Raw genomic sequence first — 19,635 nt, 5'->3', positions numbered from 1 at the left:
TAAAGAAATGTTAAAAAAAAATCTCTGTGTGTACCTGTTTTTAATACCTCACTGTGGCGGCGAAGTGCCCCCACAGGCTAGTGAGGGAGAGAAGGGAGGACCCACAGACCCCAGACCCCAAGAGCAAGCCCCCAGAGGGGCATACGTACCGGCTGAAGAGCAGCGGGAAGAGGAGCCGCATCCACGGCTGCAGCCGCACGAACCGCCATTACGCTGGTTCTGGCAGCAGCTGTTCCTGGCGCGGCGAACAGCTGAGCCAATCCCAGCGGCCGTAGCAGCCGTGGCAGGAAGGTTTAAAAACACCGGCAGGACAGGGAGAGAGGGGGAGCCAGGGAGAGAGAGTACGGGTGGGCAGCCCGTGCTGCGGGCTCTCGCACAGAGCGGAGAGGACCCAGCCTGCGGGTCTCAAGCAGGCGGCTTATCTAAGAGCTGTACGCCTTTTGCGAACAGCAGAGTGAAAGGCGGTCAGAGAGTGCAAGCCGAGGCACTCTCTCAGTATCCTGAAGCGGCTGATTCTCAGGAGGCAGGGGAGCGCTCTGCTGCCAGTAGGAGAGGGGAGACAGCGGAGGCTCCAGGAGGGAGCTGGAACCAGGGGGAGCACCCACCAGCTCCTCCTGATTTGGAGGAGTATTTTCTGTAAGAAGGGAGGAAGGAGGAATCACTCCCAGCAGGAGGGAGAACGACCGGGAACCGGGGACCCAGTCTGAGGCCATCATACAGGGCCTGGAAACATCTGGAACGCATCACCCAGTGGTTGGCGTGTGGACGGGGTGTAGGGGAGGCGGAGCCCCATGGACCACCGCGTCAGACAACCGTGAGTAACACCGTCTATTGGGAGGCCCCACCCAGGATAAAGATCTCCACTGTAGACCCCTCTAAAGGTAATTGATTACATCCAAGTCGTGGCAGGCGCATTGAGGGGAGAGGCAACACCCCAATAGGCCAGGCGGAGCTAGACACAGGCTCCACAGTGGTGCATTGGCCGGGAAGGCGACGTCATTCTCGTACGGTGTTAACGGGACAGTGTCCCGACCCGGGACCCGATAGCGATGCAGCAGCCAGCCCTCGCGCCCACGGAGCTGCTTACGCAGGCAATCCAGGCCATAGGGCAGGTGCTGGCAGTGCAGCAACAACAGGGTGCACACCAGCAGGAGTGGATACAGCGAAATGCTGCTTTATTTAAAATGCCCCGGATGACTAGGGAGGATGACCCAGAAGCTTATATCGAGGCATTCGAGAGGACAGCCATCCAGACAGGGTTGGACCGTGGTCAGTGGGGCCACCACCTGGGGGCACTGGTGATAGATCAGGCCCAAGCGGCCTACCGAGCTCTATCAAGGGACGAAGCTCGTGATTACGAGGCAGTGAAAGCAGCAATCCTCTACAGGCTTGAGATTCACTGGAAAGTCATCGGCAGGCCTTTAGAGCCCGAAAGTCCAAGGAGGCCAGGCGACCCCGGGGGTTGTTGCAAGCTTTAAGGGACTCACTCAAGAAATGGTTGCCAGCTGGCAAGTTCGACCGGGCGGGCATGATGGACCAGATCCTGTTAGAACAATTCATATGGGATTTGGAGGAGGATGCCCAGAGATGGGTACGCAGACACCAGCCGCAAACTAGTGAAGAGGCACTTCGCTTGGCGGAGGCCTTTGCGAATTCAGATAGGGAACGGGGATACGGACGAGGCTCCCGAGGCACGAAAGAGGGACCCACAAGCGAAGGGGAAAGGCGAACGGTCTCGAGACGAGGGCCACCGAAAGGGATGGTATGTTACCGCTGTGGGCAAATCGGACACATCTCCCGTGAATGTGGGGAAGGCCTGAGCGAGCTGAGTCACACTCCAACAGGATATCCACCCTCCCGGGATAGAGGCAAAGAGGCGGAGAGAGGGGAACCCATGGATTGCAGTTTCGGGTTGGCAACCCAGAACGAGGGATGGAACCGGCCCATAGTAACTGCATGGGTTGGAGACAGGGCGGTTTAAGGCCACATTGGACACGGGGTGTTCCCACTCCCTACTTCGGGCAGACCTCGCTCCGCAGAGGGAACGGAAGAGTGAGGGGCCCCTGACAATGACCTGCATACTAGGCGGGGAGATGCAGTTCCAGACTTGCTATGTTCCGCTTAGGGTGATGGAGTTTAGCGGAGAGTTACGAGTTGGAATTGCCCCGACCCTGGCATGTGAGATGATACTAGGCCGAGAATGGGGGCCATTCTATACAGTCCTCGAGCGAGTGAGGGCTACGCAGGAGGAGAGGAACCGGATCAAGAGGGGCGACAGACGGGCCAGCGAGGGCCCAGCCCGTCGCAACAAAACAATGACAGACGACATCGACCTAGAACAGTTCATGAGTGCGGCCCAATTTCGTAGGGCACAACATGAGGACCCGGAACTGCAGCGGATGTGGGACGCCGACTCCGGGGAAGGACCCTCACAGAGGCGTCCTGGCTTCGAGGTAACAGGGGGGCTATTATATCGGGTCCAACGGGGTGAGGAGGGTACCATACAGGGGAGACAATTAGTGGTCCCGACCTCACTCCGCCAAGTGGTGTGGAGACTGGCCCATGACTCACCCCTGGGTGGCCGTCTGGGACGTAACAAGACCCAGGCGAGGCTGGCCCAAGAATTCTTTTGGCCTCGTCTCCAAGAGGACGTGGAAAGATGGGGGGCCGCATGCCCAGAGTGTCAGAGGGCCCAGGAATGGAAGCCCCCAAGGGCACCCCTGAAGCCCATGCCAATAGTAGAGACACCGTTCTCGCGGGTCGCCCTGGATATAGTAGGACCCCTCCTCAGGTCTCATAACGGATACCAATATATCCTGGTGATGGTAGATTATGCCACCCGTTTCCCAGACACCGTGCCCCTAAGGTCCATAACCGCCACTCGAGTAGCGGAAGAACTTCTTAAGTGGATAGCACGGGTGGGCATACCTCGGGAGATAGTCACAGACCAGGGAACAAACTTTATGTTTGGGGTAATGAAAGCTTTATGTAAAACCCTCGGCATCACCCAGCTAAAGACCTCGGTCTACCATCCCCAAACTAACGGTTTGGTAGAAAGGTTAAATGGGACCATCAAGCGGATGCTCAGGCGGTGTGCCCAGGAAGACCCGCGGAGGTGGGATACTATCTTGACACCCTTGTTGTTCGCCATAAGGAACGCTCCGCAAGAGTCAACCCAGTACTCCCCATTTCAGTTGGTGTATGGCCATAGCCCTCGGGGACTGCTACAAATCGTAAGGGAAGAATGGGAGAGGCCAATAGGCTTGGGGGTGTCGGTGGAGAGGTACCGGGAAGAGCTACATGACCGAATCTCCACGGCCCAATGCATCGCCAGGCAAAACCTGAGGGACGCCCAAGGCATACAGGAAAGGCGTTACAATCAGAAAGCGAAAACACGGACGTTCCAGTCGGGGGACAAAGTTTTGGAATCGCTGCCAACTTCCTCCAGCAAACAGCTGGCCATGTGGCAGGGCCCATTTACCGTGGTGAGACAAGTAGGGCCCGTGGATTACGAATTACTTAAACCAGGTCACCGCCGGGAATGACAGATTTACCACGTGAATCTGCTCAAGGAGTGGAAAACTCCTCAGGGCTGGTTGGCCCTAGACGAGGATACAAAGGAGGACCTGGGACCGCTGTGTCCCGGGTTAGGGAGACCCGGGAAGGAGGGGTCAGTACAGATGGGTAAGGAGTTGGGCAATCACCAACAGCAAGAATTATTAGCTTTGATAGAGGAATTTAGGGCAGTGTTCCAAGAGATCCCGGGACGAGTAACGGGAGTAGAACATGAAATCAGGACCCCTCAGGGAGCACTGGTGAGGGAGAGATGGAGGCCGATACCTCAGCGGTGGCAACAGGAAATACAGCAAGAAATCATGAGAATGCAAGAACAAGGGATTATACGAACGTCCCGCAGTCCATGGCGGAGCCCCATAGTCCCCGTCATCAAATTGGATGGGTCATTGCGCATATGTATAGACTACAGGAAGCTCAATGCCCTGACTACATTTGATGCCTTTCCGATTCCCCATGTCACTCACCTCGTTGAGAAAATCGGTGAAGCACAGTATATAACCACGCTTGATTTGGCAAAGGGATATTGGCAGATCCCGATGCGCCCCACGGATTGTGCCAAAACAGCCTTCGGGACCCCATGGGGCCTATTCGAATTCACGCGGATGCCCTTCGGCCTCAGCGGAGCAGCTGCGACGTTTCAGAGGTTGATGGACAACCTATTGGCACCCCACGCAGCATACGCGGCGGCATACATTGATGACATCATTATATTTTCTGCCAGCTGGCAACAACACCTCCAAGACCTCAAAGCAGTCCTGGGGGAACTCCGAGCAGCAGGGCTGACCGCCAACCCGAAGAAATGTAAACTAGCGGGAAAAGAAACAGCATACCTAGGATTTCGAGTTGGCCGAGGGACAGTTCGGCCACTCACAGATAAGATTGAGGCTATAAGGCAGTTCCAGGAACCGTGAACCTGCAAACAACTGCGTTCCTTCTTGGGACTCGTTAACTATTATGGGTGATTTATACCCTGCTTCGCGACGCTCGCCACACCACTTACAGACGCGTTAGCTGGGAAATCGGTGATGCCACTGAAATGGACACCGGGGATGCGAAAGAGCTTCCAGAATTTGAAAGAAGCAATGCGCCATGACGTTGTCGTGCACACGCCTAACTTTAACGCCCCTTTCGTTTTACAGACGGATGCATCAGGATGGGCGCTGGGAGCAGTGTTACTACAGAAACACGGGCAGGAGCAGCGCCCAATTGCCTTTGCCAGCAGGAAACTCAGTCATGCAGAAACCAGGTATGCCACCATCGAGAGGGAGTGCCTGGCAATATGCTGGGCAATAGAATACTTTAAGTACTACCTGATGGGGAGGGAATTCGTGGTAGTAACAGACCACGCACCACTACAGTGGTTAACACAGAAACAGAGCATGAACACCAGGATCACCCGCTGGGCTTTGGCTTTACAGCCATTCAAATTCACGGTGATACACCGTCTGGGCCGAGATAACTTTGTGGCTGACTTCTTGTCCAGGTGGGGAGGCGCAGACGACACAGAGGAAGGTGCGGGCCACATCCATAGGGAGGAGCAGCAGGTGACACATGCCGTCACGAGAGAAAATCAGCCGCCACAAGGCAACTTAAGGGGGGAGGTCTGTGGCGGCGAAGTGCCACAACAGGCTAGTGAAGGAGAGAAGGGAGGACCCACAGACCCCAGACCCCAAGAGCAAGCCCCCAGAGGGGCATACGTACCGGCTGAAGAGCAGCGGGAAGAGGAGCCGCATCTGCTGCTGCAGCCGCACGAACCGCCATTACGCCGGTTCTGGCAACAGCTGTTCCCGGCGTGGCAAACAGCTGAGCCAATCCCAGTGGCTGTAGCGGCCGTGGCGGGAAGGTTTAAAAACTCGGGCAGGACAGGGAGAGAGGGGGAGCCAGGGAGAGAGAGTACGGGTGGGCAGCCCGTGCTGCGGGCTCTCGCACAGAGCGGAGAGGACCCAGCCTGCGGGTCTCAAGCAGGCAGCTTATCTAAGAGCTGTACGCCTTTTGCGAACAGCAGAGTGAAAGGCGGTCAGAGAGTGCAAGCCGAGGCACTCTCTCAGTATCCTGAAGCGGCTGATGCTCAGGAGGCAGGGGAGTGCTCTGCTGCCGGTAGGAGAGGGGAGACAGCGGAGGCTCCAGGAGGGAGCTGGAACCAGGGGGAGCACCCACCAGCTCCTCCTGATTTAGAGGAGTATTTTCTGTAAGAAGGGAGGAAGGAGGAATCACTCCCAGCAGGAGGGAGAACGACCGGGAACCGGGGACCCAGTCTGAGGCCGTCATACAGGGCCTGGAAACATCTGGAACGCATCACCCAGTGGTTGGCGTGTGGACGGGGTGTAGGGGAGGCGGAGCCCCGTGGACCACCGCGTCAGACAACCGTGAGTAACACCGTCTATCGGGAGGCCCCACCCAGGATAAAGATCTCCACTGTAGACCCCTCTAAAGGTAATTGATTACATCCAAGTCGTAGCAGGCGAGTGGAGGGGAGGGGCAACACCCCGATAGTCCAGGCAGAGCTAGACACAGGCTCCATACACACCTATGATAATCATCTACATATATTGAAAATGGAGCTGCAGCAATATATTGGTCCTTTTCGTATCAGCATGTAAATGAACATTATTGGCAATTGGTTTTTTTTTGGCTGGTGTGACCAGTAATGTTGCTGATAAATGCTGCGTGATCGAGGCCTCCATGGTGAGGGAGGAGCTGGGGCAGAGGCAGGCACTGTGATGCTGGGGCGGGGCAGGGAACAAGACATAGCTGCGACTCATATGGGGGAGATGGCGGGAGGAGCAGCTCCCACTTCTGCGCACACCCTGGTGGGGAGCATGGAAGCATGTACCCCCCAGATCTGTGCATGGGGCGAGGGCAGGCTGTGTGCTGTGTCAGCCTCTTCCCAGTGGGGGCTGGGGCTATACTCAGGGCTGGTGGAGTGGACGGCAGCAGTGCTGGGAGGGGGGCTAGGGTGAATTTTGGGGTGGCTGTTGCCTGTCCCATAACTCCCCTCCCAGCACTGCCATCTCCCGCCCCACCCCCCACCAGCCCCGAGCACAGCCCAGGCCCAGCCCTCCTGCCCACAGCAGCAGCCTGCCCTTGCCCCACACACAGCTCCAGGGGGCATATGCCCCCCATGCCTCCCCTGGGGGTGTGCACTGCTATAGGGAATGCCCCCCCTCCCATATTCCCCCGGATGACTTGTGACACTGTCCTGCACCCCACCCCACCCCAGCTGTGCAGTGTCTGCCCCATCCCCACTGCCTCCCTCACCATGGGGGCCTCTATTTGCCCCTATGCCTCTTCTCTCTCCACCCTGCCCCTTCCCCCCAACAGACTTACCAGCCAGATGCTGCTCTCCAAGCTGCCAGGCTGCATTTCAGCAATTGGATCAATATCAGCTGATATGGCTGGTTAATAATTGGCCATTGGTATCAGCCCAAACATTTTTTATTGGTGCACCCCTAATTGAAAATCCCTCCTTATAATAATGGGGAAAATGGTTTGTAGAAATTTATGGCTAACCATCAAAAATGTGTTCTGATAGCCAAGATTCTGGACAGGGAAATAATAATAAGGAGCTTTTCACAGTTGAAGTTGTTTCAACATACATTGTACGTATAGACAAATCTGAATTGAATAAAGTACATATAGCTTAAGTGAGTAAGCTCTCATTCCCACAATATGCACTGTGGTAAGGAGGAAGATTTAAAAGTTTTCCATCTCTGGGTTATTTGTATAGAAGTATATCAATATATCAATTTGTGCTATTTTGATTGATTTTTTTTTTTTTAAATCTGGGGTTGACAACCTGTGGTCCACAGAGCAAGCACTTCAATGTTTGGGGCCTCATTCACCCTGTGCAGTGCCACAGCCAAGCATTTTGCCTATGCTGGGCTGCATCTGGGCAGCAGAGAGAAGTGGCTGCAGCTGGAACCTGCCACTCCCTTCTGATTATCAGGGAAGCTAAAACTGCAGTTTTAAACATGGCACCATTTTTGCCTCCATGCCAGTCAGCAGCAAAGAGCAGGACCATCTGGGGCCTATCAGTGGCAGGGGGCAAAAATGGGGCAATATTTAAAACTGCAGTTTTTGCCTCCCCGCTGATCAGGAGTGAGCTTCAAACAGGGCCCCTCCACCAATTGGGGGTGCGGGAAAACCTGCAAGATTAAAGGAGCCACAGCACACCCCACTTCTGCCATGAATTTGGTAGGTCCCTAACTATAGGAGCATGCAGGTGGAACTATTGATGTACACTCAAACTTAATTAAGCTAGGTTAGACCAATGTGTAGAACTTCTGTACTGTTACCTTCACACCCCCAAGGCTGGGAAAGCCCAGCTGCTTGCCTCAGCCCTAGAGCTGCACTTTTCCTGTCTGGCCCCTGACACTGAGCTATTTTCAGGCCCCTGGCCCCTCACTCCCCCCCAGCCGAACCTCCCACCATCCCACAAGCTGTTCTCAGTGCCACTTTTATCATTATTCGCTACTATCAGAAGACAAGGAAGTATTGATGGTGGGAAGCGGATGGGAGGGTGGGGTTGGAGGGGCTAAAAATAGCCCCTGGTCCCCTCTCAAGTCCTCCCATGGGCCCCGTGAGCCCCCTGATTCCACCAAACCCTCCCAGGCCCCAGGAACTACCCTCAGACCCCATCTGCCCCCCGACTCCCCAGTTTCCTTCACAGATGCTGCCTGTCCCCCTCGTGGATGCTGCCTGCCACCCAATTCCCCTCCAGACACCTACAGGCTTGGCAGTACCAAACTGACTTGCACCATGAACGAAAGGGACCTGGAGATAATAATAGACTACAGTATGAATATGAGTAAGCTGCAGTGCTGTAGCCAGTAGGGCAAATAATACTCTGGCATGCATCAATCGATGCATCTCCAGCAAAACCAAGGAGGTGATTCTTTCGCTGTACTCAGCACTGGTGAGACCACAGCTAGAGTTCTACAACCAGTTCTGGGCACCACACTTTAACAAGGATGTGGACAAGTTTGAGAGAGTCCAAAGAAGAGCCACCCGTATGATCAGACTCTTACATGGCAAGCTATATAAGGAAAGGCTGAGGGATCTGGGATTCTTCAGCCTGAAGAAAAGAAGACTGAGAGGGGACCTGGTAGCAGCTTACCGCTACACTAGGGGAGTACAGCAAGGGTTTGCTGAGCAGGTACAGCCAGGGCTTGTTCACCAGGCCACCTGAGGGAAAACCAGGAGTAATGGCCACAAACTCTTGGAAGATCGATTCAGGCTTAACATTAGGAAAAACTTCTTCACAGTCAGGGTGTCCAGACTGTGGAATAAGCTCCCTCCAGTGGTGTTGCGATCACTTACCCTGGAAATCTTCAAGAGGAGACTAGACAGTCACCTTGCTGGGGTCACCTGACCCCCAGTTATCTTTCCTGCTTTGTGCAGGGTGCTGGACCCAATGATCTTCCAAGGTACCTTCTGGCCTTACAATCTATGAATATGAACAGACATTGTCTGAAATCTCATTTGTGCTAGCCACCTTAAAATTTTTAAGTCGGCACAAATGTTGAACAAATAGACGTCCATGCAGAACTGGTTGGGTAAGGGGAAACTTCACATTCCTTCCTGCCCCAGACCCACAGCACGGTTCAGGGGCAGTGGGGAATGCAAAGGGCTCACATTGCCCATTATCCTGCAAGATCAAGGATGAGACAAGGGGCAACATGTATTTCTCCCAGTTGAATCATCTGTTTGTTGACCCATCATAGCACAGCTGACCCGCTCCATTCAGCGACATCTATTTCTAGCCTTATTCCTTGTTTTATTACACCATTGACTGAATGAACATGTGGTCATGTTGCTACTTAAGACATGATTAACTAGTTGATTGCATCTTAAGGATAATATCTGTCAGAGGCCCTTCTGACAAAAGAGCAGCAGTGCAAGTTAGAATGACACTGTGTCTAAATGACTGAGCTGTGCCTGTTTTGATCCAAGTTGACTACCAAGACAGTCAGGCCCACCTCAAATTAAGTCTATTTACAGCCTCTGGTATAAAGTTCTGTTTTGGTATAGCAGTGAGAAAACTGTTAAACTGGAACAGCTGATGCATGTTCCTGAGCAGCAACTCTCCTATTATAAAACTATTTAAACATACATCTGTCCACAGCCATACATTAATACAGTTAATATGCTGACATATTAACTACATGACTAACTGTAGTTAACATATGGGTATTAATATAGTTGCTGAAATTTCTAGATACCAACTCACTATTTCTTATGAGATGGTATTGTGCTGTGCACACTACCACTCATTTAAGTCAGGGGATTCCAAGCTTTTTATCTGTGAAGGGACAGCCTATGCAAGTTGGACACACTGGAATGCCATAATGTGCTATAAGTGATATTTTACTTAAATATATTCACTTTAATGAAACTTTATTAGTAAAAAAAAAATATTATGGTCACCTGAGTAAGGACAGCTGTACTACAGCACTAGGATGTTTAAGAATCTCTAAGCAAACATAAAAAAGAAATTGAATAGCCTCCATTTTCCTTGCTGTCCCCACGAATCACATGGTACTAATACATTTAGGATTACTCTTCTGTTCTACTCCCATTCCCCTTGTCTCTGGCCCAGGCAGGGCTGATCTAAGCTGCTCTCTTTTCTATATTTGATAAATTTATTTTTGGAATATCCCTGAGAGCAATGACTTTAGAAAACTAGTATTTAAACTGCTGTTATGCTAACAATCTCACTGTTGCATCACAATTTGACTGAAGGCTGCATTTTAATAGTAGCAAAATATACTGTATTTTTGGCTGTTGCTAATTTAGTGCTCAGTACTGTAGCCTAATCTAACAGAATATTTGCATATGTGCTTTGTTTTGAAGTCCACATGCTTAAAGTTAAATGTGCGCTGAAGTACTTCGCTGGATTTGGTCAGAGTTCTCAGCACATGATTCTGAGTGGTACAAACAATGATTCCTCAACTGAAAAGCTAACTTGTACTTTAGAATAGAAACTTGCAATGTTCCTTTATGTTGCTGTCTCCACTCTGTCTTTTCCATCGTGCAGTGTTATCAGACCAAGTACAATAAAAGATCCCAGTGATAATCTGCATTTGTATTTCAGAAGTTGGACTAAATTGTGGCCAAACTGTTTAACATTCTAAGCACAACCTTTTTATGTTTTCAGAACTTTCCCAGCTGCAAGTACATCAAAACCTGAATATCCGGCTATGTCACCCTAAAATGCTACCTCCTTATGACTTATACTTAGAAGAAAATACAGCCCATTTATTCAGTATCTGTATGGCTGGAATTCTCATTGTAGGGTTCTCTTATGCTCTTCTATGTAACATCCTACTTGGTGCATCTAGTTGCAAACAATGTTTTGTGTGTTTAATAGTATTCTTTGCACCCCACCTAAGAGGGCTGAGGAATTATAGAAATGTTTCCTTTATTGTTGCTTACAAAGGATTTTGTCCCACTGTTGTAGCTTTCTATTAAGACAATAAATAATATTTTTCAATAAAAGGCAATAGTGAGCAATGTGAGAGCACTTTGAAATATCAATAATGTACAAATCCTCATAGCATCCCATGAAATAATAACCTCCTCTTATAGTGGGAAAATTGAGGCAGATTGGGACTGAGACTTGCTTAAGATTACATTGGCTGTTTTTAACTGAACAGGGAATAGAATCCAGACTCCTTGAATCCCAAAACTTTAATTACAAGATTATTTTTCCACTCCAGTAATAAAAAGGAACAATTTCACACTTGTTAGAGGTCACAGACAACTGCTATTACTGCAACAAGGTAGTTAAAAAAGGACATTAACCAATAAATGTGGGAGCAAATATGTAACAAAAATGAGTTGCAGTTCTACTATTTTATCAATATGTTTTACCATGATGGGCAGATAACATGAATAGACAACATGATTGTTAGCTAAAATAATCAAAATAGCACATTCAGCAGCCATCTTAGGGTCCACTTAAATTGTACAGAGATACCACCAATTCTGTATTAACTTCTGGTTAATTATTTGAATTAATCTTCACAAAACATTTGAAGGTAAAATAAAGTTAGTTAAACTTGATATCCCACATGGGAGAACACTTCTGTCAGTCTACCAGCATAGAAGAGAGCAGTGATAAATATTAAAAATACTCTAGTGTTTGAGCCAATATGCTGCCAAGAATAAATTCCATGCAGAGCCTAAAAGTGGCATTTATAAACACCAGGGCTAGTGTTACCAGATTTGCCCATCACTTTGGGGTCCGCTCATTTATTAGGGGTACATGCCTGGGGTCTCTATAATTCTGTCAATGTGCTGCTTGTGTTACTTGTGTTTCTATCTGGAGCTGTATCTCTCCCTTCTGCAAGTCCTCACCCCCAGTGGAGCTATCTTGCAGAACTCAGTTTCAGTGGGGCTGGGTTCCTCCAACCATCAAATCAGTCAAATACATACACACGCACACACACAAATTAACGATATGCCTGACCTGGCTGGGTTGATCAGCATGGACAGGCTGACACCCTCGTATGCCAGGAATCAGTTCATTAAGGTAACAATAAAATGCAGTCAGACATAAGCACACAGGTAAACAGAATACCTCTGAATCAGGCTGGGTGTCCAGCTGGCACCTTCATGGGCCAGCATTCAATTCATTAGGGCACGTCTGAGCCAAACTGGGTCAATCAGCCTATTTAAGCTGATCCCCTTATGTGTCTCAAACTTAGCATGTCCCAATTTTTTGCCCTAACTGTCCTAGTAGTGGTAGCCTCTTGATGAGCGGACCCCGCAGTATTTTTGGGCTTCACATGGAATCTTTGGCTTAGGTAAACGAAGCATTGCTGCAGAGCAAGGGGGGAAGGGGAAGTAGAGAAGGAAAAATATACCCAGTTACTACCAGTTTGACTATAAAAGTTATTTATTGCTAAGTATATGAAATTTATGATGGTTCTAGTAGTAATAGCCATGGAAGGAAAAACAAACAAAAACAATTACAATAATACCCTAATTATTTTACCATGAGATGTCTGGGTAGTTGAAGTCTCCCACGACAACCATGTACCAAGAGTATGCAGCCTCAGCCAGTTCCCTAGCAAATTCATGGTACAGTTCTTGTTCCTGATTTGGGTGTCTGTAGTAGACTTCTTACCATTGTATCCACTTCACCATGTTGCTTCTTCCTCCAGTAGGATAATCCCCAATTCAAAGTGTTACAGACATAGTCACGCTCCTACTGGTTTGACACTCAACAAACTGCTGTGTTTGGATTTGCACACACTAGGTCTGTATGCTTTTATGCTCCATTTGTTCCTGTGATCTCAGCGGGCATAAATTCTTCCCCTTGGAATTGGGACCACAGAATCCAACTGCCCTAGGCTCCAAAACCAGTGCCTCAAGACTTCACCCTCCTTAGAGCTCAACCCTCTTGGGCATTCTGGTATAAAGATTAATCCTTAAGAACATTCAAAAATTGATGCAAATGAGAAAGACTTTCCAGAGGGATTTTTAAATCAAACACACCTCTTTCTTTTTACCAGCCATGAAACATAAAGGTTCCATGTTATTGGTAAATAGAAAATGCATATAATCCATTCCCTGCCTAGGTTTCTTCATCCCTGCTGAGTATTCTGTGAGATTTAGTTCATTTTTCTTTCTGAGACTATTGGCCCCTTTCTTGGACCTTATTTCTCTCTCGCTAGCTCGCTCGCTCGCTCTCCCCTCCTCCCCACCACCCCACATCAGATCACCTCCTCTGATTGCTACAGCCAGATCTGTTCATCTTTGTCTAGTTTAGCTGTCAAAGGTTTTCCTCACTGAAAAGCATTTCCCTTTGTCTTTTTAAAAGCCTGCTTTAAAGGGCCTTCTGCTTTTCCTCTTCCTCCATAGACAACATGGAGAGAACTAGTTGCATCTAAGTTGCAGCCACCTTAATATGCTACTAGGGCAGGGGTGGGCAATTATTTTGGGTGGAGGGCCACTTAATGAGTTTTGGTGAGCTGGCAAGGACCACATAGGTAGCCCCACACCTTCACAGTTGCCCCACCCCCCTGGTCACCATATTGGGACCAGAAGTCCTGCCCCTAACCCCTGACCTTTGCCACCAGAAGTCCCTCCCCCTGCCCCCAGAACTGCTCCTTTTGGGAGTGGGGATTGTCATCTTAGAACCAGAAAAAACCCCAAATTGTACACTAAAAGTCAAACACCTACTATAACCTATTTTAATTTTATTACAAAAAATATTTGTCATGATTTGTGTCTGTGCACTGTATATAGAAAGGATTGCATAATAACTCAAAATAAAGTCTTAGTCTTTTATATTGTGTAGGGCTGGGGTATGGGGCAGTGTGTGTGTGTAGTGATGTATGTGGGGGGTGGCTGTGTGTGGGGGCATAGGGTATGTTGGGGTGTGTGTATAGGTCAGTGGGGATTGTAGGGGCTGGGTATAGTTTTGTGGGGTATGGGGATCCCCCCACACTCCCCCTGCATGTCGCACAGCCCCCACTGCTGGCAGCAGTGGCAGATAGGGGACGCTCAGGGAGCTCATGCCTGGCACAGGCACTAGCACCCAGCGGAGCACGGCTCTGGCCAGCGTTGCATGTGGGGGCAAGGACAGCCTGCCCTGCTGCCTCTATCATGATGGCTCTGTGCTGCACACCTGCAGCTTCCACACTTGCACCAGTGAAGCCCCATGCTTGACTCCCTGGGGAAGCAGGGGTTGGGGCTTCCTCCACTCTTGGCAGAGTCCGCAGACCTGCTCAGCAGGAGGCAAGGGCAACATCCCCCCTGAAGGTACATGGGAGAGTGAAAGACTTAGGTGGCCTGACTAGCCTTCTTGAGGCTTAAATAGCTAGTCCACAGTAGCTAATTGCTAGTACACATGCTATATGCACAAATCATAGCTGCAGGGTTGTTGGTTGTAGCTGTATTGGTCTAAGGACATAGGCAGGCAAGGTTCTTTGGGTAGATGTGATATAATAGATCTCATCCAGTGCACCAAATGCCCTGATGGAAAATATGTAGGAGAAACCAAACAACAACTGCATACCAGAATAAACGCACATGGAAAATCCATCCAAGAAAAATATCCCATTACTTGTGGGTGCCCACTTCTCACAAGTTGCTGGGTTTTTGGTTGTAGCCGCGTTAGTCTAAGGGCATAGACAGGCAAGGTTCTTTGAGTAGATGTGATATCTTTTATTAGACGAACTGAGTAGTTTGGAAAAAAGTTCTTAGCAAGCTTTCAGGCACAGTCACCCTTCAGGCATAGGAAGTCTCTGCTGGTCTGAGACTACCCCACCTTTTCTCCCCTCCCCACTCCTCCCCTACTTTTCTGCCCTCTGTCTTCATGGTTTCCATATATTTCCTTTCTCCTTGATGCCTCTATTTCACCTTGTCTTACTGCCTCTGTATGTTTACCTTTAGCCTTTTTTCCCCTGCTTTCTTCCCCCTACCTTCCCTGCTTTACCTTTGGTTTTTCTAATTTCTAATCGCTACCTATTTATATTTTCCCTGACATCCTGTCACACTTTTGACTTCTCTCGTTCCTGTTTTCCTTATTCAAACTATTCCCTTTTTCATAGATAGCCTCCTTTCTACCTTGTATTCTATCACTGTAATGTCTCCCTTTTCATTCCCCTGCCTTCTTCCACCTCCCCTTTCTTCCTTACCTTTTGTCTTTCTAATTTCTACCTATTTACATCTCCCTGACATCCTGCCATGCTTTTAGCTTCTCTCATTGCTTCAAGTCTCAGACCAGCAGAGATTCCCTATGCCTGAAGAAGGGTGACTGTTCCCAAAAGCTTGCTAAGAACTTTTTTTCCAACTACTCGGTTGAATAAAAAATACCACATCTACTCAAAGAACCTTGCCTGCCACTTTTCACAAGACAATCACTCCCTCTCTGGTCTCTCAGTTCTAATCCTCAAAGGGAGTTTACAAAACACCTTTAATAGACAAGCCTACAAACTTCACTTCATAAATTTACTGTGTACAAAAAATCATGGGCTTAATATAGATACTGAATTTATTACACATTACAACCTGCCTGACATCTGATATCCCAGGTAACCTGCCTGCAGATGACCACTTGCTTTCCTTCACACATTCCCCCCCTCCCCCCCAATCTCTATCCATTGTCTTCCTAACTTCCGCTCATTTGCATTTTCATAGACATGCTTGTTGTAAATTAGCTTCTTTTCTACCTTGGAGAACATACAACACCAGCAGAGTCTCCCTATGCCTGAAAAACGGTGCTTGTGCCCAAAAACTTACAATAAGCTTTTTTCCAGCTATTCAGTTGATCTAATAAAAGGTATTGCATCTACCCAAAGAGCCTTGTCTGCCAGATCATAGCTGGTATTTACTTGTCTTTTTGAAATATATTCCTCACCATGCCCCAACTACCACACTAGTTATTAAAAACTGCATGAATGATAGTGTGTATGTGACCAAGGAGCTGTTTCTGTTCCCCATACACTGAAAATCAGTGGGACTACTTCAAAAGAAGAGTACTTAAATGAATATATATTGCCTTGAGATTGAGTAAGTATATACACTAGGTATCTCAGACTTTTTTCAGTGTGAAAAATGCTCATTAACTATAGGAACAACAGCCCAAAGCTCTTCACACCTCATTAAGGCTCATTATCTTGCTTTGCAGATCCCTTGTACCACTAAGAGTAGCCTTGACATTGAGGACATAGTTCAGGACTGCCTTATAAGCCTTGAAGCAGGTGGCTCCTGATCAGTTTCACAAATTATAGTCAGAGGACGGTTATGTTAAAATGTAGACTATGGGTCTGAAGAGTTGCTGCATACAAGCCATTTCTTTTCTTAACTGATGTGCAGATAATTGATGTAATAATCAACCAATAAAATGGGATAAGCATTGTGAAAGGAATCAAAACTTGTGGCAGAGGTGATATCTTTTATTAGACCAACTAGATATTTGCAAAAAAAAATATTTATTGGCAAGCTTTCAGGCACAGGCACCCTTCTTCAGGTGTAAGAGATTGTAAAGATTATAAAAGTTCTCCTAGGTAGAAATGAAAATTCATATTTCACAGGATTGCTGAAGCTATGGTAAAGTCTCCTATTTGCACCAATATGGCTACAACCTGGATACCATAAGCACTGTGATATGCACTTATCTGATATGCACTGTAAGTGCAGTTTGGTCTCTTAATTAAGAAAAAGTCTTTGTTGCAAGGCAATATGAAGCATTCACTGTAATCAGTGTAACGTAGACATATAGGGCATGGACAAATGTACCTTTGTAGTGGCTTCAAAAGGGGAAGAAGAAGCTGCTACTCTGGGACTGCATTGGCTGCTACACTGGAACTTACATGTGCATGAATCTGTAGTGATATAAGTGACCTAACTTTGGCCCTGAATGAAGCAAGGTTAGAGCTGGGGAGTTTTGCTGCACTTAAATGGCTACAGGCTTATACAGAGGTAATGGTTAGAAGTGTAACAACTGGTGTAAAATTACATATGCCCCCCAGCACCTCCTCTTCCCCTTGAAGTCACTATAAATGGACATTTCTTCATACCTTTATTTACCTAGTTGTGATGTATTCAGGTGGATTTTAAAAGTATAATTCTGAGAAATCAACTAAATCAACAAAATATCTTTTCCTTTTATGTCTTGTTTTCCAGGGTTTTTTGTGATCTGAGCTGAAAATTCAAATTGAATTTCAATTATAAAATAACCTTAGTGTTAATCTTCAGGCACAGTGTCTAACAGGATCTTTTATTAGAGCTTGGGGCCCGATTCATTGCCCAGTAAAGACTTCCATGCACTTGAGATCCACTGTGTTAGGAATTTATTTGATCTCTTTCTATTTCTGTCCCTTTGAGAAAAAAAAAATGCAACTAACATGTATTAACTATTTTTTTGTTTCTTTTTCTTTTTTAATCATTAGGAGATGCTTTCCCTTGGACTATTAGCCTACATCATTTCAGTGTATATACTGTTCTTGGACAACAAATGACACTTAATTTAGTGGAACCCATGGGCTGCACTTCTACACTCGCTGTCACTTCACAAAAACTGGTTGCTTCAGGGTCAGAATATAGACACTCGTTTGTTGTCTGCCTCCACGTCGACCTTGAGTCACTTGAAATAAAATGCTCAAACCCCCAGGTTGGTCCATTTAATTGATTTATGAAAGGAAATTAAAAATAACTTGATTTAAGTACAATTGTTCTGCATTTTGTTGGAGAGCTTTTTCTATTAGACATCTTAATTTTTTTTTAACTGGGCCATCAAGATCAGGGTGCTTAGATTAAGATTTGCTTTGAAGCTCTCTCAAGTTTTGTAATTTAAACTCTTCTCAAAATGTAATAGCTAGAGTATAAATGCATCATTTGGCTGATGGAAAGAAATCAGTTGCAGATGTACTATTGTTAAATGCTGAAATGCTGTTACTGTGGATGCATATACTGAAATAGCCTAATGCAATTTTTGGTTAGATTCTCATACAGCTAGTCACTAACTTAAAATGGGATGTTTTTCAAACTAGCAGTGACATCCTTTATTATACAGGAAAACAGAATGGAAAGTTTGTAAAATAGTGCATATATAACCATAGATTTATTAATTAAACTAAAGGTAATATTGTATGTTCTTCTGGAAAGTACATGACTAAGGCACTGAAAGCGTGCTTGACGCTGTACAAAACATTACATTAAAAATTCTACTGTGAAAGGGTTGACTATGAAAAAGAAAAATGGTCACAATTCATAACTGAAAGAAAAAGCTACTAGAATTTAAATATGCGCTCGCTCTCTCTCTTTCTCTCTCAAATGAAGTTATATCAAGCATTAATAAGTTCTCATCTGGTATATGCTCACTCATGTTATAAAAGTCTGTAGTTTCATGGCTTAAATAACAGTCCATCCTGCTTTACTTGCTACATATTATTCATGCAGTGAGTGGATGGTCCAGGGTAAGAGGACTGGAAGACAGGTGATAAATCATAGCACAAAATTGCATAAGAATAAAAATAAAAACTTAAACTTCTCTAATTTCACAGTTTTCTATGAAATTCTCCTTGAATTAGGTAGAATTGCACCTTAGATAGGAAGCTAACAGTGAATGTTTTTCTGTCTTTTATGTATTTCTGAACTTCAGAGACTGTAGACCTAATAGATCTTAATTGCCTGATAAAAGCAGTTATAGTGTTATTTGCTGACAACCATACATTAAATGCCTTCAGGGTACAGACAAACATACACTTTAGCCACTTTAAAAGGAAAGGAGGGGCTGTTGCTCAGGACGGTGCATCAGCTGTTACTGTAATTGTTACATGTCCATGAGTCTAGCAGTACAAGTGAGCTAAATTGCCCTAACTTTGAACCTAAATGAATCAGGGTTAAACAGCTGGTTCGGTTTTGCTAAACTTTGTTAAACTATGTCTGTCCATATCCTAAGAGAACCATTTTTCTCTATTTGATTGATACACTTTCAGTGGGAAAAGTCAGTAGTTTAGTCATTTCTGGGTTTTTCCCCCTAAACTTACACAGACTTTAATCTTACCTTTACATCATTAGTATATTACCGTATGAGATTTAAATAAACCAATCCGACTCAATTAAAATGCACTTTTCTAAGGCCCCCTCTACACATTACAGCTATTATGTGATTAACTGATCGATTGCACAATTTAACTGAGACCAGCTACACATGCAAAGTACCTGTCACACTATAAACAGGTCCAACCAGCTATAAAGTTAGATCTCGAACATGTGTACTAACTTTATAGCTGGTTGCTATCCAGCTTTAATTAGCACATGTAGCAGGTCCTCCCTGCAGGTGGGAGCCCTGTCAGCTAACCGAGCTCTCAGTAGCAGGTGTGCATCATGCCCAGCCAGGGCTGGGAGTCCTGCAGCTGAGGGACTTCTCAGCCCCCACAGCAACCAGTAGCTGTGGGACACTGGGAGCTGCAGGGTGCGGCTGTGATCTCCCAACCCCGGGGCTACATGGTGTGCCCCTGCAGCTGGGAGACCAGAAAACATCTCAAAATATGCATCAGTTTTTAGTCCCCTAAGAAGAACGTCATCTTTGCTAAATTTTTA

At 47.0% G+C, this 19,635-nt stretch overlaps 1 protein-coding gene across 2 annotated transcripts in view; it reads left to right on the top strand.

Annotated features, from left to right (window-relative positions):
• VPS13B (vacuolar protein sorting 13 homolog B) overlaps nt 1–19,635 on the top strand; it is an 877,527-nt gene that overhangs the window by 471,547 nt on the left and 386,345 nt on the right. For both annotated transcript variants that reach the window (XM_059723846.1, XM_006263597.4), the window contains one exon: nt 17,481–17,701. In XM_059723846.1, coding sequence (XP_059579829.1) covers nt 17,481–17,701 — 221 coding nt within the window. The remainder of the gene's footprint in view (nt 1–17,480; nt 17,702–19,635) is intronic.

This window comes from Alligator mississippiensis, chromosome 3 (genome assembly GCF_030867095.1).
Source record: "Alligator mississippiensis isolate rAllMis1 chromosome 3, rAllMis1, whole genome shotgun sequence".
NCBI classification, from domain to species: domain Eukaryota; kingdom Metazoa; phylum Chordata; order Crocodylia; family Alligatoridae; genus Alligator; species Alligator mississippiensis.
Note: the sequence above shows the minus strand (reverse complement) of the source record. Positions and strands in the feature narration are given on the sequence as shown.